The 21,543-nt window shown below is 34.9% G+C and overlaps 1 protein-coding gene across 2 annotated transcripts; it reads left to right on the top strand.

Annotated features, from left to right (window-relative positions):
• The first annotated feature begins 62 nt into the window (after positions 1 to 62).
• On the top strand, positions 63 to 21,543 carry LOC123551612 (dehydrodolichyl diphosphate synthase complex subunit DHDDS-like). 2 transcript variants are annotated; one of them, XM_045340657.2, is made up of 8 exons: positions 63 to 121; positions 1,248 to 1,472; positions 6,307 to 6,449; positions 7,030 to 7,146; positions 13,898 to 13,999; positions 15,080 to 15,194; positions 18,458 to 18,565; positions 20,103 to 21,543. In XM_045340657.2, the coding sequence occupies exons 2-8, from the start codon at positions 1,287 to 1,289 to the stop codon at positions 20,376 to 20,378; spliced, it is 1,047 nt and encodes a 348-aa protein (XP_045196592.2). In that variant the 5' UTR covers positions 63 to 121; positions 1,248 to 1,286; the 3' UTR covers positions 20,379 to 21,543. The 2 variants fall into 2 exon arrangements, with proteins under 2 accessions (XP_045196592.2, XP_045196593.2); XM_045340658.2 differs by having other exon boundaries at positions 73 to 170.

The raw sequence follows: 21,543 nt of genomic DNA, 5'->3' as shown, positions 1-21,543 counted from the left end.
TTATGTTAGGAACTATTTTCGCACTCTGAGACATGACCTAGATTTAAATCAAATGACGTCACAACGGGAAAACCCTCGTGGACGGTGTCTCCCTTTGTAGTACACGTAGTCTAAAGAGCTGGTATATTTCCTGTTTTAACCGTTAAAACCTTTCTTAAAGCATCTTAAACGTTTGTATTTCATTTTCATTTATGCAATAATTGTGGGATTTCTAAAACAGTTTGATGTTTAATGGTAGTCCAGATAGAGTGGTTGCTCCATATGTTGTAGTGTTTGGATGTGTAGTTGTCTTTGGATAAAATGTCATTAGGTCATCAGAGAAATGGAATAGCATATTGTCTTCAGCGTTAAAGTTTGAAGATTTCCAGTACTTTTGATGAAGTTTAATACGTCAGATTTGCTTTGCATTTGTATCATTATTAAAGGCAAAATTATACATAAGAACGATATAGATCAATTAAATTATTGGTGTCAAAGCGTTACTCATTTGGCTGACTTATTTTATGATCTAATATTTTATAGTTGTCATCCCTCTAAAAATGTGACGGGACAGCAACAGTCAAAAGTAATCACATGTACTGTCCCGAAATGTCCTATTATTTGGTCTAGTGGTGTCACAGATACAAAAACTTTCTATTGGCAATGTATTATTTTCCATGTCCAATCACAGGATGCATTTTCTTGCCTGAATGTGCTAAATTAAAACTAGTTTTGAATAAATGATTGCCAATTTTGAGTGAATTGGATTACCTAAATTGTACAAATTACGTTAACACCTTACAAGTCACTTTTTATAAATCGTTCTAGCATAAATCTGGTATAATATAACATGCTATATTTAATATATGTTTTACAAGGGATGAACAATAATGTGATGAATTAATTCTTCTGAAAATTAAACAATGGCATGCTGAAATTGATAAGGCAAAAGTTGTTTTTAAATCTACTTTTAAACAGTACTTTTCTTTAGTAAAAAGGTAAATTTCAATGATGCATTTGATTTTGAAAGATAGATAAATACCTGTTCCAAAGATGTGTTGTGTACTAGAAGTTTGATTAGCTTTTTTTGTATGTTTTAGATATAAATCTTATTAAAGGAAAGGTCAGTGTAGCCAGTGCATAAAGCAAGACTTGAAACTGGGGGCAAAAATTTGACAGTAAAAACTATCAATCTATAAAATGGCTCAAACCTAAATGAAGATTTTTTGCAAGAACTGAAAGCCAAGTAAGTTTTTTCATAATTTCAGTTTTGGCCTGGATTGGCAGAGAAAAAAGTACCATAAGAAATGTCATGGTTTCCTGAAAGAAGGACCCAGGATTCTTGGGTTCACAAAATGTGTTCAAGTATTCTGAAAGCCGGACCTGTACCTCAGCATATTGCTATCATTATGGATGGTAACAGAAGATTTGCGAAGAAAAATAGTATGGAAAGGGCTGAGGGACATTTGAAAGGATTTGATAAACTGGCAGAAGTATGTTGTTTCAGTTTTTATTTTTTGAACATTATTATATAGTAACAAGTGTTTAAATACTTGAAAGTTTGACAGAAAAAGTGTCATACTTATTTTTTTCCTTCTTTGAGTTAATTGTCAGTTTTATCTATTGTGGTCTTCACTGTTCGCTATTCAGTTGGTAAATTTTTAGTGAATACCCCTTTGAACAATAAGTGGTGCTGCTAAAATTGAATGATTGACCAGTCCATTTAAGAAATTTGGCTGGGTAAAGGTTAATGTTACTATTACTAGAGTATATTGAACTGTATCTTCATGGCAAGTTCATCTTTCAAAACTGTTTTTCACTGTTGTAATTACTATTATTTTCTTCTTTTTGTTATTTCTGTCAAGAATTTTGTTTGTTCTGTACATATTATGCATGTAAATATCTGGAGAGGGCCACATGGAAGATTGGGTTATTCAGATGTGTAGCCTCTGTAAATAAAGAAGTTATTATTATGTCCCCCCACCCACTGGGGGAGACATATTGTTTTTGCCCTGTCCGTCTGTCTGTACATACATCACACTTCATTTCAGATCAATAACTGGAGAACCATTTGACCTAGAACCTTCCAACTTCATAGGGTGGTAGGGCTGCTGGAGTAGACCACCCCTTCTGTTTTTGGGGTCACTCCATCAAAGGTCAAGGTCACAGGGGCCTGAACATTGAAAACCATTTCCGGTCAATAACTTGAGAACCACTTGACCCAGAATGTTGAAACTTCATAGGATGATTGATCATGCAGAGTAGATGACCCCTATTGATTTTGTGGTCACTCTGTTAAAGGTCAAGGTCACAGGGGTCTGAACATTGAAAACTGTTTCCTGTCAGTAACTTGAGAACCACTTGACCCAGAATGTTAAAACTTCATAGGATGATTGGACATGCAGAGTAAATGACCCCAATTAATATTGAGGTCACTCTATTAAAAAGGTCAAGGTCACAGGGGCCTGAACATGAAAAACTGTTTCCGATCAATAACTTGAGAACCACTTGACCCAGAATGTTAAAACTTCATAGGATGATTGGACATGCAGAGTAAATGACCCCAATTAATTTTGGGGTCACTCTATTAAAGGTCAAGGTCACAGGGGCCTGAACATGGAAAACTGTTTCCGGTCAGTAACTTGAAAAGCACTTGATCCAGAATGTCGAAACTTCATAGGATGATCGAACATGCAGAGTAGATGACCCCTATTGATTTTGAGGTCAGTCTATTAAAGGTCAAGGTTACAGAGGCCTGGTCATGTAAAATCATTTCCGGGCAGTAATTAAGAACCACTTGACCCAGAATGTTGAAACTTCATAGGATGATTGGACACACAGAGTAGATGACCTCTATTGATTTTGGGGTCAGTCTATTGAAGGTCAAGGTTACAGCAGACAGAAAATGAAAATCCATTTCTGGTCAATAACTTGAGAACTGTTTGACCTAGAACCTTCAAACTTCGTAGGGTGATAGGACTTACAAAGTAGCATGGCCCCTATTGTTTTTGGGGTCACTCCATCAAAGGTCAAGGTCACAGGAGGCTGAACATAGAAAACTCTTTCCAAACAATAACTTGAGAACCACTTGACCCAGAATGTTGAAACTTAACAGGGTGATTGGACATGCAGAGTAGATGACCCCTATTGATTTTGGGTTCACTTGATCAAAGGTCAAAGTCACAGGAGCCTGAACAATAACTTGAGAACCACTAGGCCCAGAATGTTGAAACTTAGTGGGATGACTGGACATGCCAAGTAGATGATCCCTATTGCAGCCAGCCATCAGTGTCTCTTTGACTTTCGCTCCTGTCCGCTATTAACTTCTTGCCTTTACGACTATGCACTGGGGGAGACATGTGCTTTTTTTTATCCCACCGCCAAAGGAGAAGGGGATATTAGAAATGCTCTCCGTCCGTCCGTCTGCAACGATTTTTGTCCGGAGCATAACTCCAAAAGTACTGGAGGGATTTTCTTCAAACTTCATACACTGATAGAACACATTGGGAGGAAGTGCAGTGTGCAAGAACAATAACTCTACCTTGCCTATTTTTTGAGTTATTCCCCGTTATCTTATTTTCTTAAAAAAATTTGTCCACAGCATAACTCCAAAAGTACTGGAGGGATTTTCTTCAAACTTCATACACTGATGGAACACATTGGGAGGAAGTGCAGTGTGCAAGAACAATAACTCTACCTTGCCTATTTTTTGAGTTATTCCCCTTTGTCATATTTTCTTAAAACATTTTGTCCGGAGCATATCTTCTTCATGCATGGAGGGATTTTGATATATCTTGTTCCCCTTTATCTTATTTTCTTAAAAAAATTTGTCCGCAGCATAACTCCAAAAGTACTGGAGGGATTTTCTTCAAACTTCATACACTGATAGAACACATTGGGAGGAAGTGCAGTGTGCAAGAACAATAACTCTACCTTGCCTATTTTTTGAGTTATTCCCCTTTATCATATTTTCTTAAAAAATTTTGTCCGGAGCATATCTTCTTCATGCATGGAGGGTTTTTTATATATCTTGGCACAAATGTTCACCACCATGAGGCGGAGTGTCATGCACAAGAACCAGGTCCCTAGGTCTGAGGTCAAGGTCACACTTAGAGGTCAAAGGATACAAGAATGAAAACCTTGTCCGGAGCTTTTCTTCTTCATGCGTAGAGGGATTTTGATATAACTTGGCACAAATGTTCACCACCACGAGACAGAGTGTCATGTGCATGATCCAGGTCCCTAGTTCTAAGGTCAAGGTCACACTTAGAGGCCAAAGGTCAGATACAAGAATGACTTTGTCCGAAGCATTTCTTCTTCATGCATGGAGGGATTTTGATGTAACTTGGCACAATTATACACCATCATGAGACGAAGTGTCCTGCGCAGTTCCCTTCTTTAGAATTACTTCCCTTTGTTGTTACTTTAAATAGCTTTTATTGTAACTTTTTCAATTACTAGTCGTAGGGAAAAATCGAGACCACTTTTCTGTAGTACAACATGCATGCTGCATCCAATTTTGAGGTGTATTTTGACCAATCTCTACCTGGTAAAGATTTTTGTGCGGACTTAAATTTTTTTATTTTTATTTTTTTTTTATTTTAAAGATTAACTTCCCTTAGTTGTTACTATAAATAACTTATATTGTAACATTTTTATAATTGACCGTAGGGAAAAAACAAGACCACTTTTCTGTGGTACAACGTAGATGTTATTTTCCAATTTTAGGTGTATTTTAAGGTATCTCTACCTGGTAAGGAGTTTTTTTGTGGACTTAGAAAAACAAAAGACTTAATATGATTACTGAACAACCACAAAATTAACATTCCATTTGCAAATACAGCTGCTAGAGTAAAGAAATTTGCTGTGATGGGCGTATATTGTGACATTCTGGCACTCTTGTTCCCTGTTAGCTTTCCATTCCTTCTTTTTACAGTAGCCATATACAAAAACATCATAGCTATACTGTTCATGAAAATAAAATTTAGCAGTAAACCACCTCACCACTGACTTATTATTTTTTCCACATCTTTAAAACCCCTGATGCGGACCACAACTAAACGGTTCTTCAAAGCTTTCCCAAAATTAATTCTTTCAGACACTAACTTGCCAGGAACTTTAGCCTTCAATTATAATATGCCCGGCGGGGGGATTAGCCATGTCTAACATGGCTCTTGTTACAAAAGCATCTTCTAGTTATTATTAGAAATGCATTTGCTCCAATTTTTCAGTTTTTAGATCAACTATTCAAAGAATAGGTAGAGCTATTTGACTCACCCATGTGCCTGCATCAGCGTTGGCACCCCAATTTGATGAAGTTTTTGGGTATGGATTGAAACTTCACACACTTATTCACTGTGATAAACTGACTTATATTGCACAGGTTCCATAACTTTACTTTGCGTTTTTTACAAAATTATGGCCCTTCTTCGACTTAGAAATGTTTGGTTAAGGTTTTATATGTAAGCTGGTATCTCAGTATCTACTTATGGGAATGGATTGAAACTTCACACCTTGTTCACTGTGATGATCTGACATGATTGCACAGGTTCCATAACTCTACTTTGCATTTTTACAAAAGAATGCCCGTTTTTTTCGACTTTGCAGTTTTTGGTTAAGTTTTTGTATGTAAGCTGGTATCTCAGTACCCACTATTGGGAATGGATTGAAATGTCACACACTTGTTCACTGTGATGATCTGACATGCATTACACAGGTTCCTTAACTCTATTTTGCTTTTTTACAAAATTATGCCCCTTTTTTGACTAAGTAATTTTTGGTTAAGGTTTTGTACGAAGCTGGTATCACAGTACCCACTAATGGGAATGGATTGAAACTTCACACACTTCTTCACTGTGATGATCTGACATGCATTGCACAGGTTCCATAACTCTGCTTTGCATTTTTACAAAATTATGCCCCTTTTTGGACTTAGATATTTTTGGTTAAAGTTTTGTATGTAAGCTGGTATCTCAGTACCCATTAATGGGAATGGATTGAAACTTCACAGATTTGACCATTGTCATGAGCTGATATGCATTGTACAGGTTCCTTAACCATGTGTTGCAATTTTACAAAATTATGCCCCTTTTTGGACTTCAATATCCATTCAATTGACAAGACTGTTGAATAGTCAAGCGTTGCTGTCCTCTGACAGCTCTTGTTACACCTACTGGTGCTCACTTTAATCAACAAAACTATGGATTTTTTCTTGGAAGCCAAGGTGTTAAATTGATAATTTTAATCATAATGTTACTGTTTTCCTGCTGAGATGCAAATTACACAACAGAATGATTGAAAAATAAATGACATATATTTTATTTGCAGACATTAGAGTGGTGTTTGAACCTTGGCATACTGGAGGTTACGGTGTACGCATTTAGTATAGAGAACTTTAAAAGATCGAAAGACGAGGTTGACTGTTTGATGGAATTGGCAAGACAAAAATTTGCAAGACTATTGGAGGAGAAGTTAGTTTAAATTCTTAGTTCTATATACCTGTCTCATATTTTTGTTGTTAAATTGATGTCTTTTGAGGCTCTGAAGGTCTTTGGTGTGGTTTTAACAAGCAGGGCTCATACATGTTCTCAGTCGATATTTCAAAATGCAACAGAGTTTAAAAATTGCAGAATTTCATTTCGGTGTTCATAAGTTGACACAGTGCAGAGCTGTATAATGAAGATTTGTCTATAAATTTATTTTCAAACTTTCATTATGTTCGAGCCTGATGTTGCAGCATAATAATTATATATCATCTTTTAAGCATTTGGTTTTTGTTTGTATGCACGGTCTGCCTGTGGTGTTGTTTGCCCAACAGTCATTTTAATCACTGTTATAAATGCATCTCTTCATATGACCCAGAACTACTTTCCCCAGCGAAATATACTTGAAGTAGAATATATAAGTTTTCAAGCTTTTTCCCAAATTCAGCTCAAATGAATTATGTAGATTATATCATCTGTATTTAAGACATTTTCAGAGGGAAGAATTTGAATCATGCAATGTATGTATGAGTGATAACAAAATGTTACATTTTTTCACAATTTTTAGGGAGATGATTCAGAAGCATGAGGTGTGTGTAAGAGTTCTGGGAAATCTGTCCCTGCTTCCAGAAGATGTCCAGCAGACCGTGGCTGAGGTCATTAACTTGTCTAAAAATAACACCAGGTAAATGCTCATATATGAAATAACAGGTAAATGCTGATATATTAAAAAACCGGAAAATGCTGATGTATTTAATAGATAACAGGAGAATTCTGATGTATTAAAAAACAGGTAAAGTCTGATATATTGGATAAGAGGTTAGTAATAAGATATTAAATAACATGCACAGGTAAATGCTGATATATTAAATAACAGGTAAATGCTGATATATTGAATAACAGGTAAATGCTGATATATTGAATTACAGGTAAATGCTGATATATTAAATAACAGGTAAATGCTGATATATTGAATAACAGGTAAATGCTGATATATTGAATAACAGGTCAATGCTGATACATTAAATAACAGGTAAATGCTGATATATTAAATAACAGGTAAATGCTGATATATTACTTGCTATGCTGATAAATAACAGGTAAAACCGATAAATTAAATGACAGAACATCTACTGAACAGATCATCTTCTTCTGTTTTTAGCTCACCTGAGCCAAAGGCTCATGGTGAGCTTTTGTGACCGCTCAGTGTCTGTCATGCGTCCTGTGTCCATCAATATTTTCTAAAAAAATCGTCTTCTTGAAAACCACTGGGCAGAATTACACCAAACTTCACAGGAATGATGATCCTTGGGTGGCCCCCTTTCAAAATTGTGCAAAGAATTGAATTCCATGCAGAACTCTGGTTGCCATGGCAACCAAAAGGAAAAACTTTAAAAATCTTCTTTGATACCTGGTGTGTAGATCATCTAGTGGTCCTCTATCAAAACTGTTCAAATTATCCCCCTAGGGTCAAATATGGCCCCGCCCCGGGGGTCACATGGTTTATATAGACTTATATAGGGAAAACTTTGAAAATCTCTTTGTACAAAACCACATGGCCTAGGGCTTTGATATTTGGTATGTAGCATCATCTAGTGGTCCTCTACCAAGATTGTTCAAATTATCCCCCTAGGGTCAAATATGGCTCCACCCCGGGGGTCCCAAGTTTTACATAGACTTACATAGGAAAAAAAGTTTAAAAATCTTCTTGTCTGAAACCATAACACTTAGACTGTTGATATTTGGTTTGTAGCATTGTCTTATGGTCCTTAACCAAAATTTTTCAAATTGTACCCCTGGGGTGAAAAGAGGCCCTGCCCTGGCGATCCCAAGTTTTATATAGACTTATATAGGAAAAAGCTTTAAAAATCTTCTTGTCTGAAACCATATGACCTAGGCTTTTGATATTTGGTATGATGCATTGTCTAGTAGTCCTCTAGTCCTCTACCAAATATGTTCAAATTATGCCCCTGGGTTTAAAAGAGGCCCCGCCCTGGGGTCACTTATTTATCCCCCCACCAAAGGTGAAGGGGATATTAGAAATGCTCTCCGTCCGTCCGTCCGTTCGTCCGTGCGTGCGTCCGCAACGATATTTGTCCGGAGCATAACTCCAAAAGTACTTGAGGGATTTTCATCAAACTTCATACACTGATAGAACACATTGGGAGGAAGTGCAGTGTGCAAGAACAATAACTCTACCTTGCCTATTTTTTGAGTTATTCCCCTTTATCTTATTTTCTTAAAAAAATTTGTCCGGAGCATAACTCCAAAAGTACTGGAGGGATTTTCTTCAAACTTCATACACTGATAGAACACATTGGGAGGAAGTGCAGTGTGCAAGAACAATAACTCTACCTTGCCTATTTTTTGAGTTATTCCCCTTTATCATATTTTCTTAAAGAAATTTGTCCGGAGCATATCTTCTTCATGCATGGAGGGATTTTGATATATCTTGGCACAAATGTTTACCACCACGATGCGGAGTGTCATACGCAAGAACTAGGTCCCTAGGTCTAAGGTCAAGGTCACACTTAGAGGTCAAAGGATACAAGAATAAAAACCTTGCCGGAGCATTTCTTCTTCATGCATTGAGGGATTTTGATATAACTTGGCACAAATGTTTACCACCACGAGACGGAGTGTCATGTGCAAGATCCAGGTCACTAGGCCTAAGGTCAAGGTCACACTTAGAGGCCAAAGGTCAGATACAAGAATGACTTTGTCCGAAGCATTTCTTCTTCATGCATGGACGGATTTTGATGTAACTTGGCACAATTATACACCATCATGAGACGAAATGTCATGCGCAGTTCCCTTCTTTAGAATTACTTCCCTTTGTTGTTACTTTAAATAGCTTTTATTGTAACTTTTTCATTACTAGTCGTAGGGAAAAATCGAGACCACTTTTCTGTAGTACAACAAACATGCTAAATCCAATTTTGAGGTGTATTTTGACCAGTCTCTTCCTGATAAAGATTTTTGTGTGGAATTTTTTTTTTTTTTTTCTTTTTTTTTTCTTTTTTTTTTAAAGATTAACTTCCCTTAGTTGTTACTATAAATAACTTATATTGTAACATTTTTATAATTGACCCTAGGGAAAAAACAAGACCACTTTTCTGTGGTACAGCATAGATGTTACTCTCCAGTTTTAGGTGTATTTTATTAATTTTATTATATATAAGGTATCTCTACCTAGTAAGGAGTTTTTTGTGGACTTTAAGAAACAAAAGACTTACAGTGATTACTAAACAACCACAAAATTAACATTCCATTTGCAAATACAGCTGCTAGAGTAAAGAAATTTGCTTTGACGGGCATATATTGTGACATTCTGGCACTCTTGTTCCCTGTTAGCTTTCCATTCCTTCTTTTTACAGTAGCCATATAGAAAAACATCATAGTTATACTCTTCATGAAAATTAATAAAATTTAGCAGTAAACCACCTCACTACTGACTTATTCTTTCTTCCACATCTTAAAACCCCTGATGGGGACCACATCCTTTAATTATGATATGCCCGGTGGGGGGATTAGCCATGTCTGACATGGCTCTTGTTTATTATGTGAGTTATATAGGACAAAATACTTAAAAAATCATCTGATCCTATTGCCAAGACTGTTTAATTATAATTACTTGATGATCCCAAGTAATATGATGTCACTTTACTGTGAACTTGACCTACTGACCTGCTTTCTTTTGTTTTAAGATACAGCCTTGAAATTTTGATGACATACACAGTTTTGCACACAAATCGTAAAACTGAATTTCATTGACCATGAATGTGACCTACTCACTTTCTTTATATTTCATAATCAGTTTCACAATTAAAACATGTAGCTCATATTACTCAGGTGAGCGATCCAGGGTCATCATGACCCTCTTGTACTAGTTTTCTGGTAAATTGATTAATACTTCAGGTCTTTCAACAGAATACTCTGAACTCAGTACTTTTTGTAGGGGTTTGAATTTAGTGGATTTCCTGTTCAAGTCAATCCATGAATAGAAATCCTTATGAACAAACAAAATTCCCATTCATTTCATGTTTCAAAAATTAAATCCCTACAAAATAGCTGCTTATTCGACATTTCATTCAAAATGTTACTTTACATCTTCTTGAAGACAATGTAATGCATTTCCATAAAAGTATATACTAAGTGTACAATTACCTGGAAAAAATGTTTTTATTATACATTTATTTAGTTTGTTTTTATTTCCTTGAGAAAATTGCTTTACAATATTTCTTTAATGTAGAAAATATTTGAAGATGACCTGAAAGAAATGTGTTTTATTTTATTTCCTTGCAAAGAATATTTTGCATTAATTTTCCTGTAGAACTTGAAAGAATAATTTACGCGACAAGAGTATGATCACTTTAAGTGACACATCCTGTTTGATGATAAAAATCTTGATTACATTTATGGCACAGTATGGTAAAGTGTTTTTAGACGAAGACTATTCTGTTTGTAATGTCAAAAAAGAGACGAAAGGGAAAGGCAACATAATTCATAATTGTTTTCTTCTTCTATAAATCCTCTTTAACCCTTACTTTGCTTAATTTCTATAATGGACTGGTCCATCATTCAATTTGGGCAGTACCACTAATTATTCAAAGGTGTGTTCACTGAAAATATACTGACTGAATAGCGAATATGTTCTGCTCAGGTCACAAAGGCTTAATTAATTGCCGCCAGAAGGCTAAAGGTTAACATTTCAACATTGTGATTTTTTTTCTAAAATTGACCAAGCTTTTGGATGTTTTAAAAGTTCACATGAACGGCAGCAATTTATATTTCATGTAACGTAATGAGGCGGGTTTGATTTGATAACAATTTTAGATGTTTATTATAAGTATCTGCATATATGTAATATCTGATAAAAATTCCACTAGCTATTTTAATAAGAGGGTAATGAAATATTGATGCTTATATTTAAAACCCGAGAAATTGTATTTTCATTATTAAGTAGGGTATTTAAGAAACATAGTTTCAAAAGTGTGATGGTGACCTCATGAAGTTCAAAATGATGGCCATCTTCAAAATTGTCAGATATTTTTATGTAATGAATTAAAAAAAAAAAAATAATTCAGTGGTGTATATAATAGAAAAAAGAGGGTTTCAGACTGATATTAGGTACTTGCCTCCCTTAAAAAAATAATATAGTGGGAAAATGTAAGTTAAGGTACGTACACTCTTAAGACTAGTATTGAAACTGAATCAAGTTGGAGGAGCCCCTGTGGTTGTTCCCCTCACCAGTGTGGGTTCAAGCCTCATTTAGGGCATTCTATATGTGAGAAGCCACCAAGCTTTGTTATAAAAGGTATACGGGTCTACCCAGATGCATGCCTGTGATGAAATAACGCCCGGAGGGACATCTCGAGTCTTCCTCCACCTTGAAAAGATGAAAAGTCGCAATATGACAAATTATTCTGTCGGTGTGGTGTTTATATAACCAAAACAAAATAAAAAACAAAAGAGATCAAGGTGGGAAAAATGAAAGTCAAGTTACACTCTAGAGTCCAGACTAGTATTGAAACTGAATCAAATGTTTTTGAAGTTACAGACTTATATCTCTAGAGCAGCGGACTTCCATCAGTGGGATGCCAACAGCTTGCTTATATACTGTATCAGTATTACACAACATACCTGTAACATCGGATATTTGCATAATGATTATGTGAACAAAATTGCAGACAAAATTCATGTTTAAAAATGGTTATTAAGACATTTTTGTCGTTTCAGTATCAGTATAAACACAAGAAGTATTTTTCTTTCATGGAAAATCTTTGAAGGAAATAAAAATTAAGCATTTGTTATAAAAATTTTAATAGTTTTGGATAAATTAGCATTCATGTGTTATGAACATGCTGTAAAATGGTGTTTTTCCCACAAATTCTTTTTCGTTCAAACTGTATTAAACTACTCTTTTTAAAAATAATTTAAAAGAATAAATTTTTTGTGATATTTGCTTTCCAAGAGGAGGAATGAAAATGTGTTTATTTCTGTAATTAATTAGTTAATTAGTTTTCTGTGTTGTAAATAATAAAGAGAGTAGGAAAAACTTGTATTTTACATTTACTTTGAAGTATACAGCTGAGGCATAGGCTGCTGAAGCTGGTGTTACTATTTATAGAATTACCTGGAATACTGACATGTACAACAGGAGAACACAATGTAGTATGTATTTCCAGGAAACATATTTCGTTTGTATCCTGGTAGTCACTTTTATTTGACTATGAAGCTCAATTATTGAAATATTATTTAAAAAGTCACAGTACTTTTAAAATATTGTACAATGTTAATTTTTAATTTAATTTTAAAGTTTATGTCTACTGGTACTGATGATAAACCCGGACAGATGATAAAGCCGAACACCTTGGAAATATTCGTATGCAATCGGTTATTTATAAAATTGAACACACCATCTAATAGTTTCCACTTACAACACCAACTGGTGTAAACAAAACAAAATTGGTAAATATTCTGTATAAATAAATGACTTAAATAAATTTGTATAAAAAAAATTTATTCAAAATTACTGGGGAAGGGGGTATTTTTTTTGCGCATGCTCACTGTCGAAACATGAAGGCCTGACATTTGTTAACTTTTCATTACATGATCAGGAATGACTGTTGCAGCTTTTTGGGGAAAGTTTCAATATAATAATACCAAGAAAATTTTGTAAATGACAAAGGGTTCGAATTTATCATCAGTCAACGTTCATAAAGTCCCCTTTTTACATACCCCTTTCAGGCCCTCACTTCGTGTGAGTTTGCTTATTAAATATAAATTTGAATTATATAAAGTTTTCAGCAAAGGTTAAGCTTTATTTTGATACCGACCATTGATTTCAATTTGCAGAAGTAAAAAAGTTACAGGTAAAAAACCTCATTTTCTGTTCGGGTTTATCATCAGCACCAGTACATAGACGTAAGTAGTTATTGTAGATATTTTGTCAAAATCATTCAATAAGTGTTTTTCTGCATGACATCAAAAACAAAATTCGAATTCTCAATTTTTGGCTTTGATTTTTTGATATTCTCAGAATTTTTTTATTCTTTACATGTTGTGTAACTAAAAAGTCACAGTAGAAAATATATAAACAAGTTTCTGTAAACTTTTTTCATGAAATTCCACCAAGTTAAAATTGGTTTTTGTGTTTTCACTTTCAGATACAAAGTGGAAACCACACAAAACTGAAATATTTTCTGTTTGTTTATTTTGTGTTTTTCAACAGTCCCCACATGTATCAGAGGTTGAGGATGAATGATTTTAGATACAATTCCTATTAAATATCAGTCATCAGGGTTAACATATACCTTGCCCAGGGTATAAAACTCATGATACAGCTATCTGTAGATCTCAGAGCTCTTTTTATTGAGCCTAGTGGATGGACTTAAATATTTTCTACATTATGTATATGTCTTGTATACTTCCAGAGCAACATTAAATGTATGCTTTTCGTACACATCAAGGGATGAGATCTGTACAGCAATGAGGGAGATGGCGGAGGGAGTAGAGCGGGGAGAAATCATGGAAAGGTGAATAGGGTTTTTTAAAGTTAAAGTTTTGCATGTAATCGAGTTTCTTAGAAACTACTTGGCTAAATGTTTTCAGACTACTTACAATTCTTTATCATTATGAGATGATCTTTGAAATGATGTAAGTAATGTAAGTCTAGGTTTTAGTTTGTCAAAATTATGCCTCTTTAACATTAAAAGCCTTTGGAAATTTTGCATATATAAAGCAGTTTTTTTTTTCAGAAACTGCTTGCCTTAATGCTTTCAGACTCCTTGCAAGTTTAATTTTATAGAATGATCTGATTGAGCAAGTCTCATAATTTTTGCTTATATTTTGGCAAAACTATGCCCCCACCCCCTTCCCCCTTTGAAGAAGAGGGGGTACAATGTATGTTGTTCTGCTCTTGTTGATTGGTAGACTGGTCCTTCAGTTGGTAGACTCTCTGGTTTCCTATTAGTAACTGGAGAACGCTTTTATCTACAGTAATCAAACTTCATAAGGCTTATGCTTGCCTGTTGTCAGTAGATAACCCCTTTGATTTTGAAGGTCAGTAGGTCAATGACCACGGTCACACTGGGCTTTAGACTAAAAATGGTTTCTGAACAATTTGACATAAAATTATCAAACTTCACAGGATGATGTGGTCAGTTCAATAATGGATCGGTATATCAAAAATCACAATGACCTTTAGACTGAAGATGGTTTCTGCTCAGTAGCTGGATTAGGCTTGGAAATACAGAGGTCAAACTTAAAAGGATGTTTGTCTTTGGTCAGTAAATGACTCCTATTGCTTTGAGGTTAGAAGGTTAAAGGTCAAGGTCACTGTGACCATGAGGCTGAAAGAAAGCTTGTGTTCAAATACTAGAGAATATTGGCCTACAGTTGTCAACTTTCATAGGATATTTGCATGCAGTCAGATGATGGCCTGTAAAAATGTCAAAGGTCAATGCCACTTTTGACCTTGAAACTGAAACAGTTACCAAGCAACAAGCGGAGAAGGCTTTGGGTATATGACTATCAAAATTACAAACTTACTTAGCTCTGACATACCATCACAGGGAGCATACATGTTTCACAAACAGCTCTTGTTATATTTGCAGTGATATAAGCGAAGAATTATTAGAGAAGTGTTTATATACTAACCAGTCCTGTCATCCAGATTTGCTTATCCGTACATCTGGAGAGGTCCGCCTCAGTGACTTCTTGCTGTGGCAGGTATGTGCGCAAGTTTAGTTATACAGTGTATTCACGATGATACGAATCGCAATTTAAAGATACCGGTATACTACGAAAAGGTGTTGTGGTCCCGGCTGCTTTCCTTCTTATTTCTATGTTACAAATCACGGTTTTACGAAAATGCGCTTTTACGAAAAGTGCGTTTCTACGAATGTATTGTTATGCCCTTAAAGCCTGTTTTCAACTTGTTTTAGTTGCGATTTTATGAATGTATCGTCTAAGTTTTCACACCTTCCTTAACAGCGTGAACGTGCTTTAGAGTGGAAAGTGTCACTATCATTTAGCTGGGCGTATACAGTGATTAAAGTGTGAAAACTTAGTAATTAAATTCGAGCACACATATGCTGTACACTATGACACAAGTTAGTGGTTATTTTTTTTCTCCTATAACTATCCGATCGGATGGCATACAAGTCACACTTGCTTCAATATCTATACATCTCAAACAATGACTACATAAAATAAAACAATATTTAAGTCCTGATCATCTGTATATTGTCGTTTTATTATACCAAACAATTCAGTAAAGGGTAGCTGAGGTTATCAGAATATGCAATTGCGATTTTTTTTCTCGTGCAACAATGTACCCTGTATATGTTTTATGTACAGTGAATTAAAAGTGAAAAAAAAGAAACAACCCATTTTACATTCTACATACCATGGCCATCTGAGCTCAGATTCGAATAAGATTTGTATTAAACCCAGATGTTCATATAAAATTGGTATACATGTACTCCGATACGAAAATCACATGTTTAAATATCACAGGTTACAACGTGTAGATATTAATGTGTTGTATAGCGAATTTTCCTATGCTGCGCTCGAACGAAAATGCGATATTACGAAAAAAACGGCCGGTCCCTTGGCTTTTCGTAGGATCGCGATTGTACTGTATAATAAAATGTTTATTTTATAGACTAAGTAATAGAAGGAATCTTTTAACTGCCAAGTTCTACTTTAGAATTGTGCATAATTATGGTATTTGTAATGATTTTATCATATTAATTTTTTTCCATACTTTAAAAGCTATTTAAAGATCACCCGAGTTAGGAACATGTCACTCCAGCTAGTTTAACTGTTTTAATGCTTTTATTTTTTGACTGATTGATTCTATAAGCTATATATATGGGAGGGTTAGATTTTCATAATATTATGCTGTTACTTGACTAAAAAATTGTTGAAAAGCAACATTTGACCAGTTTTCAACAAACAGACAAAACCTTTGTTCACAATTGGGTCGGCATCACACCTTGGTTAAGTTTTTGCATGCAAGTACATACAGCTATTACTTAAGACATATAGATTTGAAACTTATTTTTTCATTTTCTAGATCAATTACCAACTTCATTGGGTCAAGTCCCATAACTCTGATATGTAATTTTGGTAAATTATTCCCCCTTTTGGACTTAGAAAATTCTGGTTAAAGTTTTACATGCAAGTTACTATCTCCAAAACTAATGCAGATATTGAATTGAAACTTCACATGTGTCATTGAGGTTATAAAATTAGTTGATAGCATCAAGTCTCATACCTCTGACCTGCATTTTAGCCAAATTATGCCCCCTTTGTACTTAGAAAATCCTGGTTAGTTTTGCATGCAAGTACATACAGCTTATTTTTTCATTTTCTAGATCAGTTACCAACCTCACTGGGTCAAGTTCCATAACTCTGACATGTATTTTGGGCAAATTATGCCCCTTTTGGACTTAGAAAATTCTGGTTAAAGTTTTACATGCAAGTTACTCTCTGCAAAACAAATGCAGAATCTGATATTGATATGAAACTTCTGCTCTGTAACTCTTGAACCCCTTGAAGGATTTCAAAGAAACTTTACACAAATGTTCACCACACCAAGATGACGTGCAGAGTGCATGTTCCGGATGACTCGCTTCAAGGTCAAGGTCACACTTAGGGGTCAAAAGTCATATCAGTTTGTTTTGTGTCCGCTCTGTAACTCTTGAACTGCTGGAAGGATTTCAAAGAAACTTGGCAGAAATGTTCACCACACTGAGACGATATGCAGAGCACATGTTCCGGATGACTCGCTTCAAGGTCAAGGTCACACTTTAGGGTCAATGGTCATACATGACTTTGCTTTGTGTATATTGCTCTGCATTGCAAAGCTCTTGTTTTTATTTGGCAGATCTCTTTTTTGTACTTACAATATTTTTTTTTGAATTACTTCCCTTTTATGTCACTATAAATAGCTTTTTTTGAAACTTTTTTATAATTGGCCGTAGGGAAAAACCGAGACCACTTTCCTGTGGTACAACATGGATGATACCTATAATTTTTAGGTCTATTTTAACATACCTGTACCTGATAAGGATTTTTTTTGTAGACTTTGAATATTTTTTTTGTGGACTTAGATTTGTTTTTTGAAGTTTTCCTTTTGTTGTTCCAGTCCTTTGGGCTACAACAGTCAAGTTCTTAGAATTTTGCTCCCATCCTATGATGTAAGCCTTCAGGCGTATATTGCCCCGCTTGGCGGCGCTCTTTTTATTAAAATCATTGTCAACTTCTATTTTTGTCAAAAGTAAGTATATTTTAAAAAAAAGTTTTTGTTAAAACACTATTATACCAATGAATTTTACACCCTTCAGTTAGTTTGGTGTGCAAGAGTCACCAACATTATACAAATGTAAGAGGATGTGATGTAGGGTACCTCATGTGAGATCATCATGTCACTGGTTTTAATTACATTACCAAAGAAAAAAAGCTTTCTGACACATGGAAATCAACTTATAAACTTATATAATTGGAAATCTTGGTCAATTTTTTTATCTTTTAAGAAGAATTACCATTGATACTTTTATTTATTTAGCATGTGTTATGCATATACACATTAGGGAAATCTGGAACAAATGTTTTCAGTGATTAGATGGGACATTTTCAAATTTCTTGACACTACCTGTTTTGTTTAGCAATATTTTGCCACAGACCACTTTTATAGATTTCATCTTTTATCATTACCCTGCTACATTTCTATAATGAATTTGTCCATCTTTCAATTTGGGCAGTACCATTTACTCTTAAATGGGGTGCATACAAAAAAGATACTGACTTAATGCCGATCAGTGCAGATCTTGATCAGACTGCACAGATGTGCAGGCTAATCATGATCTACACTGGTCGCAAAGGCAGAATCATGTGTCAAGCATGATAAGGGTTAAAATATTATTTTGTACAAATTCTGATGAAAATTGCTGACAGGTTTTTGAAGCAATAATATTATATTTCAGAGTACATTCAGTGTGCTGTCCTTCCTAGAAGTACTGTGGCCTGACTTCAGTATCTGGCATCTGTATGCAGCTGTTCTACATTATCAAAGGAATTACACAGCTGTAACGGTTTGTATCAATCAGTAATATACTTCCTTCTATATCTTGTTACAGAAAGGTGTATTTATGAAAATTAAATTACGTAATTGTAGTCATGTTTTTTTATGCCCCAAGCATCTACTGATGTGGGAGGCATATAGTGATTGTCCTGTCCGTTCATTCATCCGTTCATCCGTCTGTACAAGGTTAACCAAATGGGACCGTTTCGTTTAGCATCAATACCCCTTACAAGAATGAATTGATACTAATACAGACGTAAACTGTGACCATTCCTCATCTTCAAACATTACTTGACCTCAGTTTGACCTTGACCTTGACCGCGTTTTGGACTTAGGTGCAAAATCTATCGACAAGGATGCCACTTTGGACATCAAACGTTTATTGAACGCGCACCTTGTTTCATTGTATGTTAAGATTTGTAGTAGTCAGAGTGCCTTAATTTTACTTTGTTTTGTTGATAAAACAGTGATTTTATTATTGTTTATGAGTTAATATTCATAAATATTTATATGCATTTTATTTTAAACGAAAAAAATCACTATTTGAGATATTATATTGATCTAACACCACATCCACCAAAACTTTACCTTACGCATATTTACGAGATTTATGATCTACAAACAATGATTATTTTTATTGCATAATGCTTGTGGTAATGTAACAGTCCAGCCCTGTTTTTAAAGGTAATCAGACAGGGCTATATTATAATATCCAACGTACCATTTAATTCAGAAAATTTACTCGTACAATTTCTAGACCTTTCAGTTGACAGATGTATCAGTGTTGCACAAATTGCAGTGTACAGCTCAATTCACATTTCAATGACAAAATGAATGTACAGTTTGTAACTGAAACAGTTCACCGGTTGCTTAATCTTCTCATTGCATTTCTTGCAATGTTCATTGTAATATCATGCCCTTTCAGTTGTAATAGCTTAGTTTGATTATACCTTTCAGTTTGTCAACTTGCTTAGACTAATGTTTAGGGTTTAATCAGAGTCACTTGCCATCAGCCCTTTGTGTATGCAAGGAAGCTATAAGGCTGGATTTAGGGATCTTGATGAATTCTATCAATGTGATCATGCACTGCCTGTGATAATGCCCAGCCTCTGGGGTTGTCCTCTGGCAACTAAACTTAAATTTTTACATTTGGCCCACTAGGATAATATCCTGTAGAAATAATCTGCCGCCTTAAACCAGAAACTATTGAAATATAATAGTGACCCTGTTTGAGCACTGCTAGTAATGCTGGCCTTACGGTTTGGTAAACTCTAACAGAGGTACAAAATAATGTATTTGACCCGTAGTGTCTGTCAGTACCGGTAATTTCTGTGTGATTAGATATTCTTGTGTGGAATTTCTGCATTATTCAAACTTATGAGAACCTGGATTTCCATTATACTAAAGAATGCTGAAATTGCATATAGAGAATACGTAACTGAACAAAAATTTCAGATTTCTGTTACTGGTCCATTGTGGTAAACTGAAGTAAAAAAATAATACACTTCGATTTATAAACTTTCACCCTAACCATTATATATTTACAGAATGCAATAGAAGAAAATAATCAAGAAAGGCAAAGACTACAGAAAGAATCAGACAAACAGTGTGTTCTTGAGGAGATGAAGTGCAAAAATTGTGATAAGCTCCCTTGTAACCATGGCAACAGCTCTCAGTCACATGAACTTGGGCATGCCACCTTTCAGGAAAAGGTTGAACATTATTCACAAGCCAGACAAAAAAGAGTGGATACATTTGTAAATAATCTACAAAACAGAAGAGACATGTTTTTCCAGAATTACGTAATGAAACAAAAAAGTTGAGAATTAACTGGAGATAGACTAGTGTTTTATATATTTATATACAGAAACGTTAAAAATTAAAAGTAAATTACCTTGCAGGAACAAGGTCAAACATTGTATCATAAAGCTGTTGAAATTTTACCATGACTTCTTCCCAAAGTCTCATGTTAGATGTTTTGTTATCGATTATCATAAAAAAGTTGTTTCCAGTATGTTCTTTGTCCAAAGACTATAGAAATCTGGTGTTTGTTTTTCTGTATTGTTACTAAGATGGGAAACACCGAATCTTCAGTCTTCGTCCAAGATATCAGATGCCAGATCTGTGGACTGATGGTCTTGTATTTAATCCCCTATTAGTAACTATTTCCTGTTTAGAAATCTGGCCAGTGAGTATGGGGTTAAAGAGATGTTCTTTAGACTTGTAGCTTCATGATGGTTTTGATAAGGTAAAGATGATAATAACCCTGATCTGAACTATGTTGAAACATATAACTCCCTAAAATGTTTATTGTAGAAGAGAATACTTTGCGACAGTCTGATGTTGGAAAAGCTGGGTATTCCTCACTTGCCACAGTATTCTAGGTAACAGAGCTGCAGGCTTTCATATCCAACATTCTATAGGGCCAAAAAACAAAATGTGTTAAACAGTCAAACCTGTCTCGAGCACCCTGTCATGCGAGTGACACAGTCTGGTTACCTAAAGCAGGTGGCTGTTTAATTCAAGTTGAAATTAAAACAAAAATCAATTTGCAATGATAGCTGACTGACTGCTCAAGGCAAGTGGCTGCTTATTGCAGGTGACCCCTTAGGCAGGTTCAAAAGAATTTCAAAGTGTTTGCGATTATGTGAAGTTTACCTGATCACTTGCATAAAATGGAAATATTTGGTGCAGACTGAGAAATCCAATATGGCTTCCAAAATTGCCAGCATTTCTTGCAGGCTTTTTTCTGAATTCCAGGGTTAAAAGGGTAGGTGCAAATGAAAACATGTTTGAGTATTTGCATTTGGAAATACAGTGTAGTACATGACATGTTTCATTACGTTTTGCGACTATTAACGGTGCCAGTTTTTACGCCTTTGCTGCTTTATCAATATTTTTGTCAGATTAAATTGAATATGTTTTATTGAAAGTCAGTGTATACCTGTATGATTTACTGTTTATGGAATAAAGTTATTTATTTGTTAA

This window comes from Mercenaria mercenaria, chromosome 4 (genome assembly GCF_021730395.1).
Source record: "Mercenaria mercenaria strain notata chromosome 4, MADL_Memer_1, whole genome shotgun sequence".
In the NCBI taxonomy this organism is placed as follows: Eukaryota; Metazoa; Mollusca; class Bivalvia; order Venerida; family Veneridae; genus Mercenaria; species Mercenaria mercenaria.
This window is presented reverse-complemented; position numbering and strand designations above follow the sequence as displayed.

What these genes read in the sequence shown, in the direction of transcription:
- LOC123551612 (XM_045340657.2), top strand. Translation starts at nt 1,287, where the DNA reads ATGTCATGGTTTCCTGAAAGAAGGACCCAGGATTCTTGGGTTCACAAA. An exon ending in TTGTCTAAAAATAACACCAG is followed by an intron (nt 7,147 to 13,897) that starts GTAAATGCTCAT and finishes GTATACTTCCAG; the next exon opens with AGCAACATTAAATGTATGCT. An exon ending in CGGGGAGAAATCATGGAAAG is followed by an intron (nt 14,000 to 15,079) that starts GTGAATAGGGTT and finishes TTATATTTGCAG; the next exon opens with TGATATAAGCGAAGAATTAT.